The sequence below is a fragment of the Camelus ferus genome, chromosome 8 (assembly GCF_009834535.1).
Source record: "Camelus ferus isolate YT-003-E chromosome 8, BCGSAC_Cfer_1.0, whole genome shotgun sequence".
In the NCBI taxonomy this organism is placed as follows: domain Eukaryota; kingdom Metazoa; phylum Chordata; class Mammalia; order Artiodactyla; family Camelidae; genus Camelus; species Camelus ferus.
In genome coordinates, this window is record NC_045703.1 from 58,053,279 (window position 1) to 58,077,614 (window position 24,336).

At 31.6% G+C, this 24,336-nt stretch overlaps 1 protein-coding gene across 5 annotated transcripts in view; it reads left to right on the plus strand.

The window, feature by feature from the left end:
- The window catches only part of STXBP5 (syntaxin binding protein 5), a 156,903-nt gene that overhangs the window by 105,094 nt on the left and 27,473 nt on the right, over positions 1 to 24,336 (plus strand). Inside the window, exons 19-23 of one of the 5 annotated variants that reach the window (XM_014559948.2) lie at positions 713 to 775; positions 5,541 to 5,600; positions 5,703 to 5,750; positions 16,544 to 16,594; positions 21,677 to 21,916. In XM_014559948.2, the coding sequence (XP_014415434.2) occupies positions 713 to 775; positions 5,541 to 5,600; positions 5,703 to 5,750; positions 16,544 to 16,594; positions 21,677 to 21,916 (462 nt within the window). Of the gene's footprint in view, positions 1 to 709; positions 776 to 5,540; positions 5,601 to 5,702; positions 5,751 to 16,543; positions 16,595 to 21,676; positions 21,917 to 24,336 lie in introns of all 5 variants that reach the window. The other 4 variants (XM_006185439.3, XM_032485110.1, XM_032485111.1 and 1 more) reach the window with 4 other exon arrangements.

Genomic DNA, 24,336 nt, shown 5'->3' on the forward strand with positions numbered 1-24,336 from the left:
TTCAAACTTTTTATTATTTTATGATGATGATGATGATAATTACCAAAATGTGACACAGAGACACGAAGTGAGCAAATGCTATTGGAAGTGTCAATATACTTTCTCGATGCAGAGTTGCCATAAACCTTCAATTTGTTTAAAAAAAAAACCAGTGAAGTGTAATTAAATGAGGTATGCTTGTATTTTAAATACTGTAAATTTGGACGTACAAAATATTTTCATAATTATTACTCAGTAGTATTTAAGGGAGGTGTTTGAGACATAGCACCTACTTAGGGCAAACCACTTTGAGCTTTGAGTTGAGAGTCCCTTTGATGTAAAAATCACTGAATTTATTGCCAAGTATTTATTCTCCCTCAAGAGAAATCCAGTAAGAAGTATATCATAGGCCCTCAAATTACTGGCTTTAAACAAAATTCTGTGTTATATCTATTGTCCTTATAAAATAGCAAATTATCTCTTTTGGGAATTATTAGTTATTTATGTAACTGATGACTGCTGTATTAGTTTGAAGTGTTTTAATATCAAAAAGCTCTTATATTCTTATCTCAAAACTAATGAGCTAGTATCAATGCCAGCATAGTCTGTTAATTTGCCAGGTTTTTAAAAATGGACCGTCATACTATAATAAATGCATACTATAAACAGGAGATAAAACTGCATGATATATAAATTTGTTGTGTGATTTCGTTTTGGTTTTGTTTTTTAGCAGGTCTGTGCGATATTAGTGAAGGGACTGTAGTCCCAGAAGATCGCTGCAAATCTCCAACTTCCGGTAATTTGGTTTCTTATTTTATTAATAATTATTATTCTACAAAAAATAGCATATCAGTTTCTATAGATGAGCATTTAAAACACACCTACAAGGAACTTTTGTGTCACATGTTTATTCTTAAAATTACAACTGCATTCTTTGCATTCTCATTAAGTGAAAAGAAATATACTAGGTAAAAATCTACAGCCTGAGTCAAATAACTAAAGTTAAGAATCATATAACTGTTTAACCAGCTTTCTAATATTTATACTATTTTCAGGAAAATATAGTTTACTTCCTACCATCGGATCAAACGGTTTCATTATCTACAGCCTTTGCTCTCGGCATCCCTGGCATCATCTGGTAGATAGTGCTCTACCTTGAATAATGTCCATTTAGATTTTATAAAAGATTTTTAATGTTTATTGTCTAATAGTGACTGTAGACAGAATAACTGTGGGCTAGTTATATTACTTTTTATATTTGGTTAAAGTAATATCTGATATAATTTTATTGCTTTATTAAAGCACTAGTCCTTTCTTATCCATACATAAGTCTTATATAACCTATGTATATATTAATACTTCAGAGGAACACTACTTTTGAGTCTTCTTAAGATTAAGAGGATCCTGAATTTATAATTTTTTTTAGTAGGTTGAAACTTTGCTACAATTTAATAAGGCTGACTTCATAATTTTAACTGCCATATTTATTAAATCATTCTGGCTGGGAATCTTCATCGGCTTTCTACTGGAGAGATTATTTTTAGCATAAAGTAACGCTGTTCTTAGGCAGATTTGATCCTTCCATAACTAGTTCTACTACATCAGAAATAATTTTAAGAATGGGAAAAATTGAGAAGTACATTTCACTTTATTCATATTTCGTTTAGCATTTCATTAGGTCACTGACCATAAAATCTTCTGTGATATTTTCTTCTTAAAATTACATTTTCCTGATTTTGCTTAAGTTAATCTTTTCTTAAAATAAATGCACCTTCTGGTCTTCTTAATATTTAACTTTCATATTTAACTTTACTCATTACACTAATAAAACATACAAAACCATAGGAATCATTCACATCATTAACACCTAATATTAAGGCTGAACATTGGTAGAATAACACTGAACAAATAATACAGAGTAATATGTACTTCCCATCTCACAGGACTAGAGTTATTTCTGAGTATAATTTAGAGTTACAATATCTCTTAATTATTGCTGTTCTTCCTCTAGCTACATACAGTACTGTTCTGATTTTCTTACCTTCCCTAAAGGCCATATAAATGCAGTTGTCAATATGTTAAGGTTGTATCGGATAATTTGGACATGTAATGTATTATCTTTTAATATATTAAATGACCATCAAATGTGTTTAACAAGATTCAGCCCAAATAAATTAATACTCCTTTTTATCCTAAGCTAAAATCTAGCAATTTGGAGTAACCCACCAAGAGGTAATTATAGATAAGTATATAAGTGTATTTAAATATAAGTAGATAAATATAAAAAGTACATAGAGGTAAAAAGCCTCCAAATTCTCTCTTTATACCAGAGGAACTCAAGCATCATTCAGCATTTTCAAATATACCATGCTCTTTGGCTTGTGAAAAGACAGTATAGTTTAAACATGCAGAAATTTATATAACACTATGTATTTTATTAGGTGAGTCTGAAATGCAAACTAAAAATTGTGACCTCAAAAATCATTGATAAATTGCAAGTTCTTATCTTTAAATATAGACTCTTAGTTTATTTAGTTTAGTCTTTGATTATGCTCTGCAAGATAGAAGAATTATCTGAAGAGTTATATTCATTCATGCATATCAGGAAAGACTGCTTTTACAAAAAACAAATCAAAGTTTAGTAGACAAAAGTTGTACCTAAAACATGTTTCATGTAGCAGGAGACAGCTGTCAGTCATGCATCAGTACCAAGAAGTACTATAGAAACTAGAATACAGCTCTGGAAAGCTGCCCTACATTCTGAAAGCTGATGTCTTTCACTACTTGTCCTCTTTAAAATAGTTAATATTTCTGCTACCTATCATGGGCCAGTTTTCTTACTCTTTGCACATTTATAACTTTCCCTTCATTCCTGTTGGCATTCTAATTAGGAAATAAAGGAATAATTCACTGTTATTCCTCTCACCAACACATGCAAATTCTAGTAATTTAGGATGGTCAAAAAAGAAAAATGAATGGGGTGAGTTCGGGGTGAGTTTAAATTACTAGCCTCAAATACTTTATTCAGTATAGTGGGAGATAGGTAAGTAGGTAGGTAGGTGGATAGCTAGATAATTAAATAGTTAAATGAACAGTGTAGATTATTAAAACCAATAGAGTTAATAGAAAACAATGTTTGTGTTTATGAGAGAAAAAGAAATGTATAAAAGTGGGTTGAAAATTCAACTCAATTTTCCATCATAAATATTGAGGAGGACCACTATTACAGAAATCAAAAGTAGCCATATACCTTTACCAAAACCAGAGTATTTATTTGAAATAATACATATAAGTGAAGAGAAATATTTTTGAAAAGCTTTTAAGTACTATAATCAAGATTTGTGATCTCAACAGTTTAGCTAATTAATATCAAAGCTCTATTCAAAAATCATCTGAAGAAATCCAAGTAATGAATATAGTTTTCCCCTTTCCATTTATTTTTAAATAAACCAACAGCCTCTCTGAAATAGGAAATTAATTCTAACATCCTGAATTCACATAAAAAATTATTTCTACCATCTCCATTTGATCTTTATTTCAAAGAGCTCAGATTGCTTCACTGAGCACTTTAGTAATATAGGAATTTTTTTTTAGTAGTGCATCCAGAAATTTTGTGTGTATGTGTGTGTGAGTGAATGTATGAATATGTGTATATATACATTTCAAATTGAAGAAAACCGAGGGCTACATAGGATTTGCCATGTAACCTGGAAAAAGCAAAAGCCGTGTGTATTTTCTATCCTTCTTTAACCATAGTAATTTGTAAAATATATTCGAGTAGGAAATGCTAAAAACGTTTTTAGAACTTCTTCATGAGCTATCACAGAAGTTTTGAGAACCAGTAGTAGGCATTTTTGGTTAGGAGAAAAATAAATCAGCTTTTATTTATATTTATGGCTTATGTTGCCTATTTTTCTGTTGAAAGTACTAAACATGTTCATAATTTTATATTCATGTTTAGATATTCTTACTCTGATATGAACTATATCAAATAAAACAAGTATTAGTATATTTTTGTTCATTCATGTGGCTATGTAGTATCAGAGGTGAATAATATTTTAAAGTACATATAACATCATAACCATTATCTTTTAAATCTGAATTATATTTATATAAGAAACAAGTATACCTATTTCTATTCCTGAAAATGTAACAGAGCTCATTGTCACTTATGTGATTTTTTTTCAATATAGTATTTATGAAGGTCTATATATGCTATTTAGCAAAAATAACATCGTTTCAAAAGAGTAATCTTTTATAAGACTGTTTTAAAAGTAATTGGATCCTACCAGTGTTGACAGGTTTTACTTGGGCTGAGAAGAGACTTCAAGGATATCTTCCAGCTGGCCAAAGAAAGAAAGTATGATTTTTGTGGGGGAAAAGGGAAGTCAAATTTTGACCTTATTTATTAAGGCTGAGTATTTTCACTGGGATAAAAAAGAAATCAGCACACAAAAACCTTTTTATTTACTTCCAGTTATGTTCTAGGTATTCACTTATAGCAGAAAAGTTTTACTCACTCAGCAAATGTTTATTTAGAGATTCCAAGTGCAAAGGACTCCACTTGAGTGCAAAAGGGATGCAAAGATCAATCAGGTGGGATTCCCAGCTTCTCAGTTCAGCCCAGTGGGAAAGGTCAGGGGTGTGTAAACTTAAAATATAAGGTTTAAGTGATTAACATCATAAGAGAAGTAACAAATAAACTTACGGGAATTCAAAAGAGGGGAAGTGATTAATAGCTGGAATGATTGTGAAAATTTTAATGAATAAGTTGTCTTTTGAAATGTGTGCTATAAAAAATAAATCGTTTGACTCTAAAAAGTCAACTAGAATACTACTTAGAATTCCATTTGTAATAGATTTATGTTAGAAATTAAAGAAATACTTTGAAAAATTAGAAACACCTTCTTAAGTAAAAGGGACAAAATCTTAATTATAAAAATATTAGATTAACTTAAAGTCAGCTGAAATAAAATTAAGTACTTATTACCTCATGAAATTTAACTAATATTTGAACATATCTAAAATTATAAGTATTATCCTCAGTATTTTAAAGACCTCTATGATAACAGTAGAATTTATATGATTTTAAAGTTTGTATCTAGGAAGCTAACTCTAAAATACACTTTACCAGGATAGTGCTTGTACAGACTTCTCAGTGTTACTAGATAAACCTTATTCAGTTAACTAATATCAAGAATTTTTATATTTTCTTTCAGAAACCATTAATTCCTTATATTTTTCTTTATCTGTTCTCTTAACTCATAATATATACCAAGATTTCACCAAGTGGTAATAATTTATGGCAAAACTATTACAAAGTTAATATTTATATATTCTAGAGATTGGTCTACCATGAAAGATAAATGCACTATTGATTGCTATACTTAGTATCATATTGTAAGAATTACTATTAACCATATACATGACATTTTCTTGAGGCCAATAGTATGGGAACTTGTTTTAGGGGTTACCAGATTACTTTGTTTGTACTTGACCCTGACAGCTCAGTGTTGTGACTGACTTTGTGCCTGTTCCTTCCATTGTCTTCATTTGTGTAGGTTCTTCATCACCACACAATTCAGATGATGAACAAAAAATGAATAATTTTATAGAAAAGGGTATAGTATCTTTATTTTAAAGTATTTTCTTTTAATTATGTTTAATTCATTTAGTTTACTTTACATAGATTTTGACATTTTATATCAAAATATTATTTTCAGTGAAGATCAAAAGCAGAAAGTTTTCCAAGATGGTAGCCAGTGATATAGGTAGGAAATAGATATTTCTATTTTGTTTCTAATCCTTGCTGTATGCAATGCTAACTCAACTCTGGAAAATTATCTAATGCATTGCATTTTGTATATATTAATTTGTTATTCCTATGCTAAACAATCTCTTGGGCTGTGTTTCTTCTGTACTCATTGGGGCAATAATTATTAAAAATCAGTTAAATTGGGATTGCAGTTCTTCCTCTGACTTAACAATGTGAATTGTTCTATTAATTTTTATTTTTGCTTTATTTTAAAATAAAGCAGGGTTCAATTTATGCCATAAATAGTACAACTTTATATTCCCAAGTTTTGAAATTGTTTTCTTTATAGATTTATTTGTATTTTTTCATACCTTTATTCTGTCCTCTTCACATTATCAAGACCCAAAATTTCAAGGAAATGATTCTTTAAAAGATTGACTTAGTCTGTAATCTGTACTACCCCTAAGCTAAATAAGAATTTTCTAGGACTTCTTCCCCCTAAATAAAAATGACTGATAGACAGTATTTTATATTAATCCTTTTGATTGTTTTATATTTTGAAGTAAATTACTCAGTCCAAGATTTTCAAAGTTTAAAACTGGGGGACAAAATATATAATTAAACTTCAGGGGTAAATCAAACTAGGGTATTTTAGTTTCATAAAAATTTGAGTATTGTGTGAAGATTTTTAAAAGCTTGAGGAACACCATTTTGCTAAGAGAATACATTTAATCTCTGATTGAAATACAAAATTTTTATTATACTGTTATTACATAACTTATTTACCCCCAAACTCTCAGCATATATTCCTTGAATTATATTAAATTAGATGAATTTCTAGGCAGCTGAAATAGATTTACTTTTTTTCAACTGATATATTTTAATATGTAATAAATTTGAATTTCAAAAATTCTTAGAAATAGCATCCATGTTGTCTGCATGTTGTAAATTGAACCCTGTTTAGTCATGTTAACATTGGCTGACTTTTAGCACCTCTGCTCATTTTTTTAAATAAGGTGGTTTATTCTTGGGCAAAGGGCTCTTCATTTGTGGAGAATCAATTATTTACCTCTGGTACTTGTGGATTTTTTAGTGAATCATTTGGTAATAGTTAAGTCACTTTAATTATGTACTTGTACTACAGAATAATTTTTTCAACCCATTTCCTTTTTAGTATATTCTATCATAATAGTACTGTAGAAGTTCTTTTACTGTCATATAATGTAAAAAGTTAGAAGGGACTTTTCTCCATATAATTTACCAAAGAACTTAAAGAATTTAATTACGTAGGAATTTTACCTTGCATGAAAGGTACTTTGTGCATACTTTTTTTGGAATAATTTATCTGTTTGATTTTTTATCCTGGGGTTATGTTTGCTTTGTTAAATGTATTGACTCACTTTCCGTTTTTTTTCTGTGTTATGAATTGAATATGTAACATGGAATATCTGAGCCTGAATATTTGAAAGACTTCAATTAATAAATTTCTTAGAACTGAGAACGTTATTGAAAGGATAGTTCTTTTATAACATAAAAAGAAAGCAATATTACTACAAACTATTGAATATAGTTCCCTGTGCTATACAGTAGGAACTTGTTGTTTATTTTGTTTATAGTAGCTTGTATCTGCTAATCTGAAACTTCTAATTTAATTTCTCTCCTCCCTCCTTCCCCTTTGATAACCATAAATTGTTTTCTGTGTCTGCCGTACACCAGAAACTAGCACAGCATTGTAAATCAACGATACTTTAGTGTAAAAAAGAAAGAAAACAAGAATGTTATCAGCAAATTTTTCTTTTTGTCATGCCAGTTTCTATAGTTACATTTTTTGGGAAAGATGTTAACTCTATTCAACTTTCCAGACTTATGTCAGTTTTACAGTTATACATAATTATTTTTTATCTGCAGAAACCACTGTTATATCTCCTATTTTATATATAATTTTATTTGTTTCCAGTAGGAATCTTTCAGTATTTTTTAATGGAAGTATAGTTGACTTACAGTATTATATTAGTTTCAGGTGTACAACACAGGAATTCAATATTTTATACATTTCACGCCAAAGTCATTACAATCTTTTTGACTATATTCTCTTGCTATACATTACATCCCTGTGACTTACTTATTTTATAACTGGTAGTTTTTTAATCCCAATATATATCTCAAGGTATACAAAAGGAAAGCTCACTTCTCAATTTTTTCTTCATTCAAATGGAGACTTTGCCATTTTATAGACTGTAAAGTTTTTGCAGTTTAAAAAAATGACAGTTTATCTCCCCACATTAGTGTCTAGTTTTGTAATAAGACTTAGCATAAAATATGTCATTGGAAAATACGTAGAATGTCAATGAAACATTGGAAAAAAATCATAGAATCTCCTAAAGATGTCTCTGTGAAGACCTGTTTTCCATATGAAGCTTAATGTTATCAAGTGTGCTAGGACTCCGTGAGCATTCTGAACTCAACTATGTTTCCTATCGTCCAATCCCATACTTACTCTGAAGTATCCTGAACCTCATAAAACTATCACCTTGCTCTTCCTCAGTCTACAGACATTTTTGGCTTCAGGTTAGGCAGTTATGTGGTGGCCTAAAAAGGGAAAGCATAAGAATTAAGCCTAGAACCTCCAAGGCTGGCGCTGGTTAAAGAACCATTTTGTATTAAAGGCTAACTGAATATCTTGGCTCTGAAATTTTGTCCCTAAGTTTCATCTAGTCCTTGAAGGTAACTGCTGCTTGTATCATATTGGAGAGGACAGGGCCAGGGTATGTATTGGATATTATTCACACTTTAACAATCTAACCCAACCATGAAAAATCAACTTTTTTTGCTGCCTGACAGTACAGCTGAGATGATAACAGTAGTTTTTTAAAATATACTTAACAATTACATTTTTCCTGGCACACTGTGTCTGTCGTTTATAAATATTTTTCTCTTACTCAGAAACCTCAATTAGCTACTTCCTGTTATTTCCCTGTTCTACAGACGAGGGCACTACGAGTTAAAGTAAGATATCTATTAGTTACACAGCTAGAGAATGACAGAGCCGTGATTTACACGCAGGTAGCCCACTCCACTGTTTCTCCTCTTCAACACGGTTCTATAGTTCTGTTAAGACAATTTCCTGATAGTTTTAAAGATTCAAAAACAAATTTTACTGTGTGATTTGTAACTAGATAATCTGGTTATGACCCTGTTCTATCTACGTGGTAACCTTGAAAAAAGAAGGCTTATATTAAGTTCTGTCCATCTTGCTACCCATCACCCAAACATAATGTAACAGTGCCTGGAAGTCTACTTTCCTCAAACAGCAAGCTTAAGTGAGAGTAACTAGAGCAGTCAGTGGAGTTCCCTAACCTATCCACCCAAAGGTTAGCTTCACTGTTTCCTGACTGACAGCTAACTCAGGTAAATGATACTGACAGTGACCTCCTTGTTCATGCATGAGAATAAGAGCCTAAAAAGACATAACCTTAGTCTTGTGAATTTAACAGCAAAAATATAGCAGACTACAATGCAACTGTAGCATCCCTAATGAAAGGTACATGTACATGTGAAATACATAGAGTGATTTTTTTGCTTGTTCATACCTTACAATTAATTTTTATTAGCAAAATCTTAATGAGCAATGTTTCCAAAATCAATGAGTTTCCTGTAGTCAGTTAGCAATTTCTGTAAATCACTTAAAAAAAAAGATTGGTTATCAATTTATTTGTTCATTATTTATATTTTATAAAATTTCAGAAATAGAAAAATATATAAAGCTTTTTATTATTTTAAGTTTTTATAAAAATAGCCCTAAAATGTGTATCTTTGTTAAAATATTCAACAAATTTCTCATGATATACTTATGGGTAAAATATGGTCCAAATGTTAGCATTGTTTGGTAGATTTTGAAATTACATGATTAAACTTCTCTAGAGATTATTCTGTTTCATTATGATTCTATTTAATTCTGAAAGTACATTTCTAGCTGGATTCTATAGTCTACAACTCTGCTTATGTCCCATTTTAATTACTAACTTTCGTATGGGAGGAATGATTATCAAATTGATTACATGAAACTGTGAGGGGGAAATAATACTAGAGATTAAAGAATAAAAATTCAAAAGTATAATGACTTAATGACTGCTGTGCTAAAACAAATAGAAATAATAACTCTATTTAATGAACACCTCCTAAGTTTTAGACATTATACTAAATAACTTTCATATGGTATTTGTTAATATAGGAAGGATTTTACCTCCAAGGCCCCTTTTTACCTCTCAAATGTCTGAATTAGCAGTTACTCAGGGAATGATTTTTCTTCGTTAACAAAAAACAGAAGTAATTTTTTTAAGTCAGTTTAAATGAAGATAATGTCCAAGTGCTGTTTTCATTAGTTCTCCTGTACCTGAGTCCCAGTGATTTCTTTTTTACATTGAAGTGTTCTAACAGAACTTAAATTTGTTCTGAATCATTATATTCTAAATCACTAACTCATTAAATCCTACAATTTTAAATTAGCTCTCGCCCCTTTATTTTTCAAGGAAAGAACTTAAGCCTCAAAGAAGTTAAATGGCATATCCAAAGTAGTATCCCATGGCAGTGACTTAGCCAACACCAGAATCCAGGTGTCTTGACTATATGCTATACAGCATGTCCCTGCTCTCGGATTGTGTGGTCTCTTCTTGTGCTGTCTTCCCAATTCGTTTATATTTAAACTTTGAAAAATAAATTCCCAGAGGTTTATTTGAAGTTAAATGAATTTGAAAAGGTATGTATGAAATTAAGTAGAATTTTAAGTTTTAAAATTATTCTAATTCACTATAAAACCCAAATTAGTACTGGTATTTCTAGTTTATATTCCCCAACATTCAATCCGAAATGCTGCTCTTACATCTGTAGAAGTTCATCTTTATATTTAATCCACAACATGGCCATTGAAAGAATAAAAGCTCATCTTGGAAGAGAAGATGAATCAAGTGTGCAGTCATACCGTTTTTTCAGGTAACTTTAATATTTCCTACTTTGAAAAACAATTATTACTTAGCCTTAATCGGTCAAGAACTAAATTTCACAGGCAGGTACTTTAAAACCATTATACAAGTTGGAGTTCTTCTAACTGAATTCTTTTTTTTTTTTTTTCAGATGACTAAAACCTGAAGAGTATAACATATTGTATATTCAAACTTTAATTCTATTTGTGAATGTATTTTCTGTCCAATCATAATAAAATCTGTTCAGCAAAGTCTGTTTGTGTGTTATATACCAGTACTGACTATTTAGGCATCTCTCTATATATAAAATCGTCTTTTTCTTACATTAGAATGGAATATACAGCGATCTTTCTGGAAGTAACTTGGTTGATGCTTCCTAACAAAGAAAATTAGTCCAAATTACATTTCCATTACTGAAATAATGTTTTTATCATCTGTTGTTTGAATGGAACTATTAATGTGGCAGTTTATTTTCTGTCATTATTTATTCTATTAGTTTGCTGGGGTTGCCGTAGGAAACTACCACAAACTGGATGCCTTAAGCAATAGATATTTATTTTGTCTAGTGTAGTTCTGGAGGCTACAAATCCAAGATCAAGGAATTGACAATTGTTTTTGGTTTTTTGGTTTTTTTCCTTCTGAGGCCTCTCCTTGGCGTGCAGATGACTGTGTTCTTGCTGTGTTCTCACGTAGCCTGCCTTCTAGACACATGCACCCCCCTGGTGTTCTTATGTGTCCATATTTCTTCCTTGCATATGTACCAGTCACATTGGATTAGAGCTCACATTTAGTGGCCTCATTTCGACTTAATCACCTCTTTAAAGGCTCTATCTACAAAAAAGTATTCTGAGGTACTGGGGTTTAGGGCTTCAACATAGGAATTTTAGGGGAACAATTCAGCTCATACCACTTATTATGTAAAGCTTATGTAATACTTTTTGTTCTATAGAAAATGTTTTCATTTGTTAACCATGTTTATTTAAGACACATTAAGTGCTAGGCCCAAACAGAAATGCAGTATTTGGCAAGATAAATTCTGTTCCCGGTCATACAATTTATATTCTAGCATGGGAGATAGAAATCGACATATTAGTTCAAATGGGTAATTATCAAATGGCATATTAGTTCAAATGGCTAATTCAAATGGCTAGTTCATTATACTTGAAACAAGTTGCACCAGGACCTCTGTAGCTGGTGAGAAAAGTGGTATTGTCACTTTATTCTAATTATTGAACCTCTCTCAATACAAAGATCAGTTTGCTTTTTTTGGCATCTTCATATTGTCATAATAATTCATTTTACCTTTTATTGCTGGTAGATTGTTTAATGTAAAAGTCACATTCTAAAAAGCAGAAGTTATAGTACTGTTTTCCTTTAAGAAACCTTCCTTAGGAAAATAAATGTGGAACACAGTGGGTAGAAAAACTAAGAGAAGATTACAAAGCATCTGTCTGATTTCAACACAACAATAAGCATCTCTATAATTGAGAAACTTCTACAGAGATTTCTACAGTTGCAAAGGACTAAAAAGCTTCAGCCGTGATGAAACTGTCACCTGTGGTATATTGGTTCAAGGAGTCCCCTTGCTTTAAGATTTACTTCTCTTGAACATCATGCATCTTTCCTTGATATTGAAACCACCATTGCAGACATGATTGTTGTGGTCAGTATAACTTCATAATTCTTTCCAAGCAATGCACCTCTTTACTGCTTATTCAGCCAGTCAGCTTGATAGCGTCATTCAGGTTTCTAAGAAGAGAGAGCAAAGACTCATGTTAACAGCCTGCTGGAATATATCGTTGACTCCAGTTTTCTTCAGACTGAAGAAACTTCTTTACTGTCATTCTCATTCTTTCTGCTGTGGACAAAGGCACAAAGAGAGCTAGGTTATACTTTAAAGTGACAAAAGATGTCAAAGCAAGGAAGATACGGGGTACAAGGGCAAGAGTTGAAGAATACACAGGTGAAGAAGAGAGAAACAGTTTGTCTTTCAAGAACTCATTCAGGTCATATGTCTTCAGTTTGAAAATTGAGTAACTTCAGAACATGAACAAAAGGTTCTTTCTCAGTGCAATGAAATCAGCTGGCAAGGTAACTGTGTTGGCAAGTACTTCTGAGACTTCTGAGAAATAAAAGCATGAGCTTCAGAAAATGCTGGATGAAGTCTGCAACTGCTTCCTCACAGAATTATAACCAGAGTACAGTATATAAGCTGAGAGGATTGACTAGAGGTTCTCCAGAGATGGATCTGCCTCTTGTGGACCTGCCATCAAAGAGGTTGACTAGACAGACCTGAAAACAAGGATATTCCCCAGAAATAGTCACAAAAACTGAAAAATAGAAACGTTTAGCCTAAATTTCAACCTGGACCTTAGGTTTGGGGCTTAACCTCTTGCAGAAAACAACAGTAAAACTAGTCAAAATATATGAGGCTCTTCTTTCCAGACATTGAGCCACAGGAAGTCTAGGACGGTCATCATCAGGAGAAAGAAAAAACATGAGATGAGCCCCACAATCTCCCCAGCTTTCTATCAGCGAATACTTTCCTCTTACAATGCAGGGTGAGCAGAACCCAAGTGAAGCTGCAGTCTCAGTAAGCTAAGGAAGCAGGAATTGGAGTGGCTGGAATTTGTGAGGCAGGGCAACAGAAAGGAAGGACTGCTCTGAGGGGAACTTCTTAAAGTCTGTAGAGATTCAGTGCAGGTCCTTGCCTTGGGGCTGGGCCACATGTGAGCTTGAAGACTCCACTCAGCCTAGTAGCAGCCGCCTGCTGTGAGGCCGAGAGCTGCCCAGTGGTACCAGAGGTCATACGAAGCTAGGAGTAGACTAGTAAGATCTTCCTGAGCACCTCAGTCATTCTGTTGATACTCCAAAAAGGCCACTCCTTAAGAGTAAAGATGACTTCTGTAGTATAAAAGTCATACTCTAGAACTAAGTTTGAACTGAAACAGACCCACCCTAACAAGGAATAAAGTCAATCCTGTTAAAACAAAAAGGATCCACTAGTAATTTAACTGCATGGCAGAACAAAACACCTATTAAGGTTGTTGGTATAATCCAGACTCCCTTCAACATAATATCCACTATGTCTGCATTCAGTCAAAAGTTCCCAGGCAAGATTCAAAATTAAAAGTAGAAAAATATGACCCATAATCAGGAATTAAAAAATAAGTAGAAACAGACCTCAAGATGACCTAGATGTTGAAATTAGCAACCAAAGATTTTAAACAGCTTCTATAGTATGTTCAAGTATTGGAATGGAAAAATGGTCATAGTGAATGAACAGATGGAGACTATCAGCAGGGAAAATAAAAACTTTACAATGAATAAAATGAAAATACTAGTACTGAAAAGTTCAATAGCTGAGATGATAAATTCATTGGATGTGTGTAGTAGATACAACTGGATGGAGACTACAGAAGAAAAGGCTATGGAAACTGAAGACATAAATATAAGTTATACAAGAATGGCAAGGATTTAATTCCCTCCCCCCTTCACCTCTTCCCTTCTACCCTTTCCCATAAAAATATCTTATAAATTACTCAGGTTATTTATCCTCTTTGTTATATTTAGATATATATTAAACTTAGTTTTAAAAAAATTTTAATGAACTTAAAAGGGGTTGAGCTTATAGTTATATATGCCATTCTATATTTATGTCCTAAAATGTTTTTCCATTTTCCTGTTTTAGTTACTTGGAATATTACCATAGAATTAGACTAAAGAAATATTGAGTTATTTGCAAGTATATTAATAGTTCACCTGTATAACACTTTACAGTTTATGCAAAAAGTTATTAATAAATAATAACTAACAGTTTTCAAATTCATACTGTGTGTCAGGTATTATGCTTAATGTTTTGCTTATGTCATCTTATATAATCTTTACAACTTTGAAATTATCATTATTATCTATCCCCAGTTTACAGATGAGGAAGTTTGAGATTTAGAGAGGCAAAGTGACTGGCCTAAAGTCACACACCTCGTAGTTGGTTGACTTAGATTGAAACTCATATTTGGTCTGATTCCAAATCCAGTCCTAACCACTGTACTCCACTATACTTTACATTTCCACAGTTTATAAACTAGATATTGAAGCTTATTCAAGAAACATTTGTTGTGGACTTACTGTATCTCCATAATGGGTTTGGTGACTTAGTCTTGTTTCCTATTGTGAAGTTGCTTTGAGTCTAGGGACCTTGATGCTCAGTGTGGTCCACCAACCAGCAGCACCACCATCTCCTGTGATTCTGTTAGAACCGCAGAATCTGATGTAATAAGATTCCCAGGTGATTGGTATGCACATTCAAATTTTACAAGCACAGGCCCTGAAGATTTAGAATAACTGAAATCAGAATAGGGGGTCTAGAGAGGCATTCACATCATCTGATTCTGAAAGAATATCTTTAGAGACTACCAGACTGACTTTTCTCCTTCAGATATCATGTACATTGTATAGTTATTTATCAGTCTATGTGCTTTATACCTATGATAATTGGTTAAAATCTCTGAATTCTTTCAAAAGTGTTTAATATTGCATTCTAGAAAAAAAAAATGTTGAGTCATAATCAGTTTAGAAAACGATTTGAGGAAGGTATAATATCTTCTGATTTTAAGGGAATTGGATGTTAAATATAATAGCTATTTATATGAGATCAACCAACTATAGCTTTTGTTTGGCTATTTTAGTTTTCTGTTACATTTTAACTTTTAATTGAGATTGATTATGTGTAAAAAATAGGATAAAACCAATTCATATATTTGAACTTTATTTTTTAATGGATGCTGATTAATGAAGCTTAGAAATAAAAACCTGATTTCCCCCATCCCTTTCCAGTTTGCCTAATGCCTCTTTCCTAACACTGAATTTATCATTTTTTTAGATGTGGAAGTTATGTACTATGACTGGATTTCTCTTTGTTACATGGCACCCTTATGGACTAGCAGGGTCTGTTCTTTAAATATCTCCTAACAGTCCAAAATTTAACCCAATATACACATTCATGTATTAACAAACAAATGCTTTTTCAAAATTTCACATAGGAAGCACTATTTTGTTACGCATGCAATGCCACTAACACAATAGATGTAGTTGAACACCTCCTAACTTTAAATCACTTCCTAGATTAAGGCAATAACTGATTTTGAGGATGGAAAGTGAATTCCAGTAAGTTTTCACATAGGCTTTTTTTATTATTCCAATACAAAATAAAAGTATCTATAGTTGATGGTTTTGTAAATACTCTAATTTTAGACTGAGCATGATTTTGTGTTTTTGTTTTTTACTACAATGTGAATAGAGGTGGTAACATATTTGAAGAAATGGGTGAGCCAAATATTTTGTGATGTAATCAAATACTTCAATTTGTAAATATAGGTTTGTCCTATATTCAAGAGATTACCTTAAAAATAATGAGCCAAATCACTGTGAAGATGAGGAGCTGGAAAAATTTTATTGTATCACGTACCCAAACTCAGTCTTATGCCTCTGTTTTCTTTATCTGCAACACCTTCTTTCTGAGAAATGACTTTGCTTCTCTTAGAAAAGCCTAACCCTTTCCTGTGAGTCTAAGAAATAATTAACTGTTAGAATTTACAAGGCTTCCTTGAAGTGAGAGCTTCAAGCACACAGAGATATTACATCACGTAAGTACAAACTTTTTTAAAAATTGAAATGATTTACATTCCACCCATAACATTATTAATCATTTTAATTGTCTTAGCATCTAGATTTAGTAAGAAAAATATTCACTCCTGTCTTGAAGCAGTTGGCATGACTTAAGTATAAAAAAAAATTCTTCAAAACTTTAAAAATGCATTTTATTTTTCAGCAAAGATGTCAAGGAAGTTAAGCTTGCCTACTGACCTAAAGCCTGACTTAGGTAAGTAAAATAAATAAATGAAAATACATAGAAGTTAACTCTCTTTAATGGGAGGTAAGGAAATCAGGAGATGTAAAATGACTATAGACTAGGTTTTCATTGAAAATCAACTGTAAAATGACTAAAATGTTTAAAGATTAATAGCCTTTAGAATGCCATCTGTAAATAATAAAAGATAATTATAATATAAATTTAAGGGAACCAAAATAATATATTTCCTTAACCCTCTCATACTTCATATCTAAACAAAATTTAGTGTGGGATTAAAATTTGCGTGATTTCAGATTAATTTCTATTAACTGTCTGAAAACTTATTTTGAACTCTGTGATTTACAAAATTTTATAAGAATTTAATATTTTCAAAATAAATTACTAATTTTCTGTACTGCAGTGAATCTCTTATATCAAGAATCGTTATTACTTTTTGGTGATAACAAGTTTTGGGAAATACTTCTTTTTCTATAGCACTTTCTATGCAACCTGTCCATTAGGAGAGCAGAGTGACTATACTCAAATATTCTTTTTGCTTTATTATATCCAGCTCAAAAACAGTTCCCTGATATCCCAGGATAGGGATAAATGGCATTCCAATAAAGATAAAGATTCCATATAGTAAATATAAAGCAGGATTTCTTTTTAAACTCATTTTTTTCATTTTAGACATTTTTATTGCCTTTAACTGAATAAGAAATATGACTGCATAATGATGATTTCACCTATCTTTAGCCTGGAAATAACTAGATTTTCTCCTTTATATTTGCTCACTCACCTCATCTGCTCACTGTTTATTCTCTAGATTCCCTGACTATCTTATTATGCATAATATAAACTTAGGTTATTAGTCCATTTCACCATGTTAATTTTAGCATTTCCAAATCATAGACTTAGTTATACTGATAGAAAGCATGTGATTATGAGTGAGTAGGCATAATACCTTCCACTGTCATTAGTAAAATGTTCCATTCCTGAACATAGGAAAAACGATTTAGTAGAACCCTGTAGTATCACTGGTGTTAAGAGAACCAGAATTAATTCTGGAATGTAGGATGTTTTGAGAAGAGCATAGTTCCCTTTACTATAAAAATGAAAGATGTAATTTGAACCCAAGCGTATCTGAGATTACTTTATACCTTTTTTCCCAGCGAAGGGATTCAGAGTTTTCATCAGACTGTCACAGAGGCCCATGATTTCAGTAACACTAAATACTACTAGGTGAAAATGGTTTTGTCTTTTAGTATCTTAAAAATCTGAGAAAACACATGTAGAAGTACTTTTAAAATTAGTAAAAATATCCTGTCAATTATTTTTTAAAAGAATAGTCACACTTATGGATTATTTAAGTAATTTAATCAGAGTGTGTGTTCTGTGCTTCTGTAGATCATCTTTTTTCAGTTTATCTTTTACCTGTGTGCCCATGTATTTCAGTGCCCTAAGCCAGTTATAACTTTAATACATACCTTGAAACAATATTCATGTTACCTAAATAATTTCCCTTCAAGTCATTGTGCTGCTCAACCGTTTTTTGGTAGAGATTCTTAGCTGGTAATTCTTTTACGCTGGCCAGAGAATCAGTCTGGAGAAACAGCTATATTATTGATAGGCTCACACTGCCAAATGTTGCTAAAGTAGCTGAGCTGTTGGACTGTCCTGCAGCTGTGGAAGCTTCTGTGAGTAGAATTCACTTTTGCTTATAGGGAAATTGTGCAACAGTGTACTTTCAGCATAGCTTCACTCTAGATTCCATGGCCCAAAACTCAGAAACCAGGCGTGATACTGCTAGACTTCTAGTGTCACTTTCCAAGTATCAGGAACAGGAGGCAAAATACCAAACTGTTACGTATCTTAAAGTGGATAAGTTTTTTGTCCTAATTTGTGCCCTGACCAGATTTACCTCTAGGCATTATGTTTTGATTGGGGGATACAGAATTTTGTTGCTTAAGGCTCTATGTGGGCAGGAGAGTGTGACACATACGAGTAGAATGTTGTAGGCATCCAGAGAATGACAAGAAAACAGTGATTTTATGAAATGGTTGTATCAACTAGAGATGGATAGAGGCATTAATGGCTATTTTCATTTCTGCTCTTAATACTACAGTTAAAATGAAAATTTCTATTCCATTTGTTTCACTTGCCCAGTTTCTAAAATTTAAGCTACAGAGACCCACAATATCTAACTTAATAGCAGTCAGTGGAAGTAATAATTCATGAACTGCTGAAAATTCCGACTTGTTTTCAAACAGTTCTAGACAGATAAAATAAGCAGCCTAATTCTATGAGTTCAAAGTTGATTCTGATTCAGTTCATTTTTCAATGTTCGTATAGCCATTGGCATTTTTTTGTAAATAATTTTTATAGAGAAGTCATATACTAAAAATGCAGTTATAGTTCATGAATTTTATAGAGTTAAATTAGTCTATTAAATTAAAATAATGTCTACTTGGCCTGTGAATCAACATTTAAAATATAGATTGTTGTGAATCACCTATTGTAATATTAATAAATAGCAGTAAAAGTTTTATGAAGGTTAATTTACATTGAAATTTATAGTATCAAATTTTCTTGTATCACTGATTTTCATTTTTGTCACTAGGTCACAACTGATCATATAGGTGATTATGTCTGTTCACCTTGTATGTGTATGTTTCATTAAAGTAACAAGTATTCTTATTGTTGGAAAATAAATTTTTAATTTCTGTTATTTTACTAAAATAACTTTTGCAACATAAAGAGTTAACATTTGGAATCAATATCATATTACAAACTCATTCAGTAATGAGCTATTGCTTATGGAAATTTGTTTCATTTACGTTAAGTAGTTCTTTTCTATCATGTCATAATCAGTAACAGAAAGTACAAACTCAGGCAAAAGAAAAGCATTTTTAGAAACTATAGTTAGAAATAGCCCATGCTGTTGTCATAACTAGTGACTTTATTTTCAGAGGCTAGCTAAAATCAAACTTATGCTGTATGTAATTATTATTTGGGAGAATATTTTTTAACCTGTGAACGTAAATTTGATTACAAAAAACTTTGAATCTAATTTTGATTACAAAAATCCTAGTGTAACTAGGATTCAATTATACCTTTTTTATTTAATAAAATAACAGCTTAGAAGACTTGAACATGTTTTTTATTTTTCACTTTATAAAGTCATTTCTTATAGCACAGGGTACTATAGTCAATATCTTGTAATAACCTATAATGAAAAAGAATATGAAAAGGAATATATATATGTATAACTGAAACATTATGCTGTACACCAGAAATTAACACAACATTATAAACCAACTATACTTCAATTTTAAAAATTATAAAAAAGAAACAAGGCACTAGAGTAGTAACCTAACATACACTTCGCTTTTTCATTTTCTTAACACTATGTAAATACATATTTTAATAATAAAATCATAACTATTGCCAAAACTCAAAAAAAAATAAAGTCATTTCTTTCATTGTAGCATTAAAAGCATGTGATGTCAGCAATGAATTATTGGATGTGAACAGTAGAAGCTACTCGAAATTTTAACATATACCAGTGATGCAGCAGAAACATATTGCTTTAGATACTTTCAACTGTAAATCTGTCCTCAGCAGGTATCTGTTGAATGCTTCCATGTGCAAGGCACTGTGCTTAATTCTGCAGGGGATCAAAACGGCACAGCCCTTGTCCTTAGGAAACTTACAGTCACATTAGAACAAGGCCTAAGACAAGTCTGAAGTCACTACAGAATAAATGTACTATTAGTACCATGAGAGAGAGAAAAAGCTCTCAAGATTCAAAAGAGAAAAACTGTAAATGGTTGTAGGCATCAGAATAAACTTCATGAGGATGACAGTACCTGAGATGGAGAACATGCACAATCTAGATAGGTAGAGAAAAGGCAGGGGCACCAGTCAGAAATAAAATCACGAGCCGTAGTCTAAAATTAGGTAGGTGCCGCGTATGTTTGGAGACCACTGAATGGCTTGGTTCATTTCCCACAGTGAACTGAAGTAGGGCAGTATTGGCAGAATATGCCAGGAAGTTACGTTGGAGATATTTTGTGGAAAGTCTTAAAAACCTTAGTTAGATTATAAGAGGAACCACTGAGGATTTTTAAAATACAGCTGATAGAATTACAACTGTACCTTATAAAATTTAAGTGAGTTGTAATGGTGACAGAGTAGAGGTAGGGAGATCTCTTGGAAATTGTAGTCTAGATGAATGGTGATGGAGGCCTAAACACAGGGTAATGGAAGTTGATTGGTAATAGAAAGAAGGAAATAACTTTGGAATAACATGGGACTTGGCATCCCATCAGGGATGTATAGGTAAAGTGAAAGGGGCCAGGGCTTGAAACAGACTTGAGATTGAACACAGAGAAGAAGATAGCTAAAGATAAGAGAGATTTTATTAGTATAATTTAGAAGTATCCCTGTCATTACAAGCAGAGTCGGGTAAAGGGAATATACGTGACACCAGGTTAAGTATGAGCTAGATATCAGTTGTACATTTTGATGAAAAATGCCTTAGATGAATGTTGATTACAGTTAAAGTGGCATTCAAGAAGAATGAAAGCTAACTTTTTATGGATTAAGGCTTTCATATAGACAGATTTGAAGGGAAAAAGTACATCATACAATAAATTTGAAAGTAGAATTTGAGTACTTCTAAATACATTTTTAAATGTAGAAAATTGAAAATACCCACTTTTCTAGTTCTACCTAATCATGAAATTGTATTACCAAAGGGAGAAACAGCACCATGAGAAAAGAAGATAATAAGGGCTAAGATTGGGAAAAGTAGCCAGGACACCAGCAGAGAGCTGCACCAAAACCGTAGAGATCACACATCCAAAATTCACTGAAATGCACCCAGCTCAGGTCTGACAGGTGTGGAAATGTCCCTTTGTGTTTTAAATTTAAATAAAGGGAAAAAATTGTTAGCATGAAAGTAAATTGTTTTTAATTAAAAGAAAACTAAAAATAAATATGCTGTAGATTTTGTCTTGTTGTATATTAACAATTTGGCAAAACTTATACCAAACAAAAACCATGATATTTTATAACCTGTGCATCTCACAACGTTTTAAATCATTTCAGATATAAAAGACAATTCCTTCAGTCGATCCCGGAGTTCAAGTGTAACCAGCATTGATAAAGAATCCCGAGAAGCAATCTCTGCTCTTCATTTCTGTGAAACCTTTACTCGAAAGGCAGATTCATCTCCTTCGCCATGTCTGTGGGTTGGTACTACATTGGGAACAGTGCTTGTCATTGCACTGAACCTTCCCCCTGGAGGAGAGCAAAGACTTCTTCAGCCAGTAATCGTGTCTCCAAGTGGTATGTATGCTCTGGTGCTGTACTTATATCGAAAGTTAGCTTTACTATAATTTAATAGAAGCCTTTGTTTTTCATTTTCTAGTCAATCTAAGAATTCTAAATGGGGATAGTTACAGTCTTATGTTTTTAATTGAAGGAATACATGGAATAAGATTCCAGAATATCATTTATTTATACAGCCTTTCAAGTTTTGCATTTTTTTAACCCTAGAATCATGTCTAAAATGATTACTACGTAAGAAAATGAAAAAAAAAACCAAAAAAACACTCTTGTTCTATTACATTCTAGAACACCTCAAAATATGTTCTATAAGCAAAAGGATGCTGCTTATTTAGGAGAAAAACAGAAACATATATTTTTTAAACATTATACACTTGGCTATTTTTTAATCTCTAAGTGTGAAGTCTTAGATTATTTTTCTTCTTTGAAGAATTAGAAAAGGTGACAATAGAAAATTTTAAGAAGAAAAAATTTGAAGTCTTCATATATTGAAGATGAGATAGAATTTTATCGAATGTATGTGGAATCTGATAGGTCTGGAGATAACTGAGAATTCTGGTTTCCATTACTAATTTATGCTGATCTAGATGAAAAAAAAAAACACATGATTTTGCTCATTAGTGTATTTCTTGTTTACATAGTAAATTTTAACAATACTTGAAATTTAGAATTAAAATGTAATTATGATTTTAATGTGCATTTCTGAACTACCTTTAAAGAAACAGTTTGATTTATTCATTCAGCTCAATATTTTAATATATACTACATGCCTAGTTGTTAGAAAAAGTTACATAATGATAATATTCCTACTAATCTCATTTATTATTAGTAAACAACAAATATATGTATTGGGAAAAAACTATAGAGAAATGAAAATCAAAATATTAATAGTAATTACCACTGAATAGTGGGATTATGGGTAATTTTTATTATTTTTACTGATTTGTGGTTTCTAAATTTTCTACAGTAGTTTGTGATAAGAAAACAAATGTTTCCAATAAATAAAAATGAGAAGGATTAAATATAGATAATTTACTATTAACTACATAAATAAATATTTAAGATTTTTCCAACTTGCAGTAAAATCAAATTAGCTATAAATTTACTTTGATATAAAATAATTTTCATGTATAAAAAAGAACCTTTGAGTTCTTTCTTAATGGTAGAATCTTTGAGGTTTATTTTTAATAAGATGACTATTTTAAAATATAACAATTACTTTTATATCATGCTATCTGTATTGGAATTATGAGCAGAAGAGAGGTGTTTTCCAACTAGTTGAGTTTCTGTGCTTAAGAGCCTGAATGGTCTACTTTATCCTCAATTTTTTTTTTCCCCTCAAGAGGAGAACTCAACAGTTACCACTGCTTGTGCTGGAAAATATACTATAATCCTGCCAACAGTAGGACAAGCATATATTTAAATATCATCTTGGTATATTTTTAGAAAATCTACATAACTGTGATTACTATCTCATACATGTTCATATGGACTATAACCATTCCCAAATTAGCGAACTGATTAAAATAATTGAATTGTCTATCTGCCAAACCTAGACAAATTTAGCAAATAAAATACAGGATGCCCAAGTAAATTTGAACTTTAAATAGCACATTTTTTTAATATAAATATGTCCCATGTAGTATATGATAACATAGTATTTGGGATATACTTATGCCGAAAAAACTATTGTGTATCTGAAATGTACATTTAACTGGGCATCCTTTATTTTATCTGCCCACCCTGCAATAGACAAAATAAATAAATGCAAAAAAGATAGGAAACAATATTTTGTCTTCTAAGAAAATTTTGAGAAAACATTGAGATCTCTTCATCTAAGAAACAAAAGAAAATATGTAGAAATTTTTTCAAACTATAAAATATTATATAAGTATAAAGCAATGAAATGAAAATTTTTAACTTTCTAGTAGCCATATTTAAAAAGTAAAAAACAAGTGAAATTAATTTTAGTAACATTTTATTTAGCCCAGTCTTTCTGAACTATTATCATTTAACATGTAATCAGTATTTTTATATTATTGGTATTTTGTTAATTTTTTTTTGTACAAAGTCTTTAAATCCAGCATGTATTGTACTCTGATAACATACCACAATTTGGACAAGCCACAGTTCAAGTGCTCCACAGCCATATTTGTCTGGTGGCTGCCGTTTTGGGCCGTGCAGCTCTAGGTACCATCTACTTTTTCCCATACTCAGTGGCAGTACACTTGCCATGTATGAGACCTAGTTCCAGACATCCCAGCATTAATTTATTTGGTAGCAGTTATCTATTTGTGGCATGTAATATTGATATCTTTTTCTAGATTCAAATATCGTGCTTAAGGTTTGAGTCCTGTCAGCGAGCCAGTGTACAATTTCAGTTCAGTATATATTCTACATATTTTTGAGTGTTTGCTATG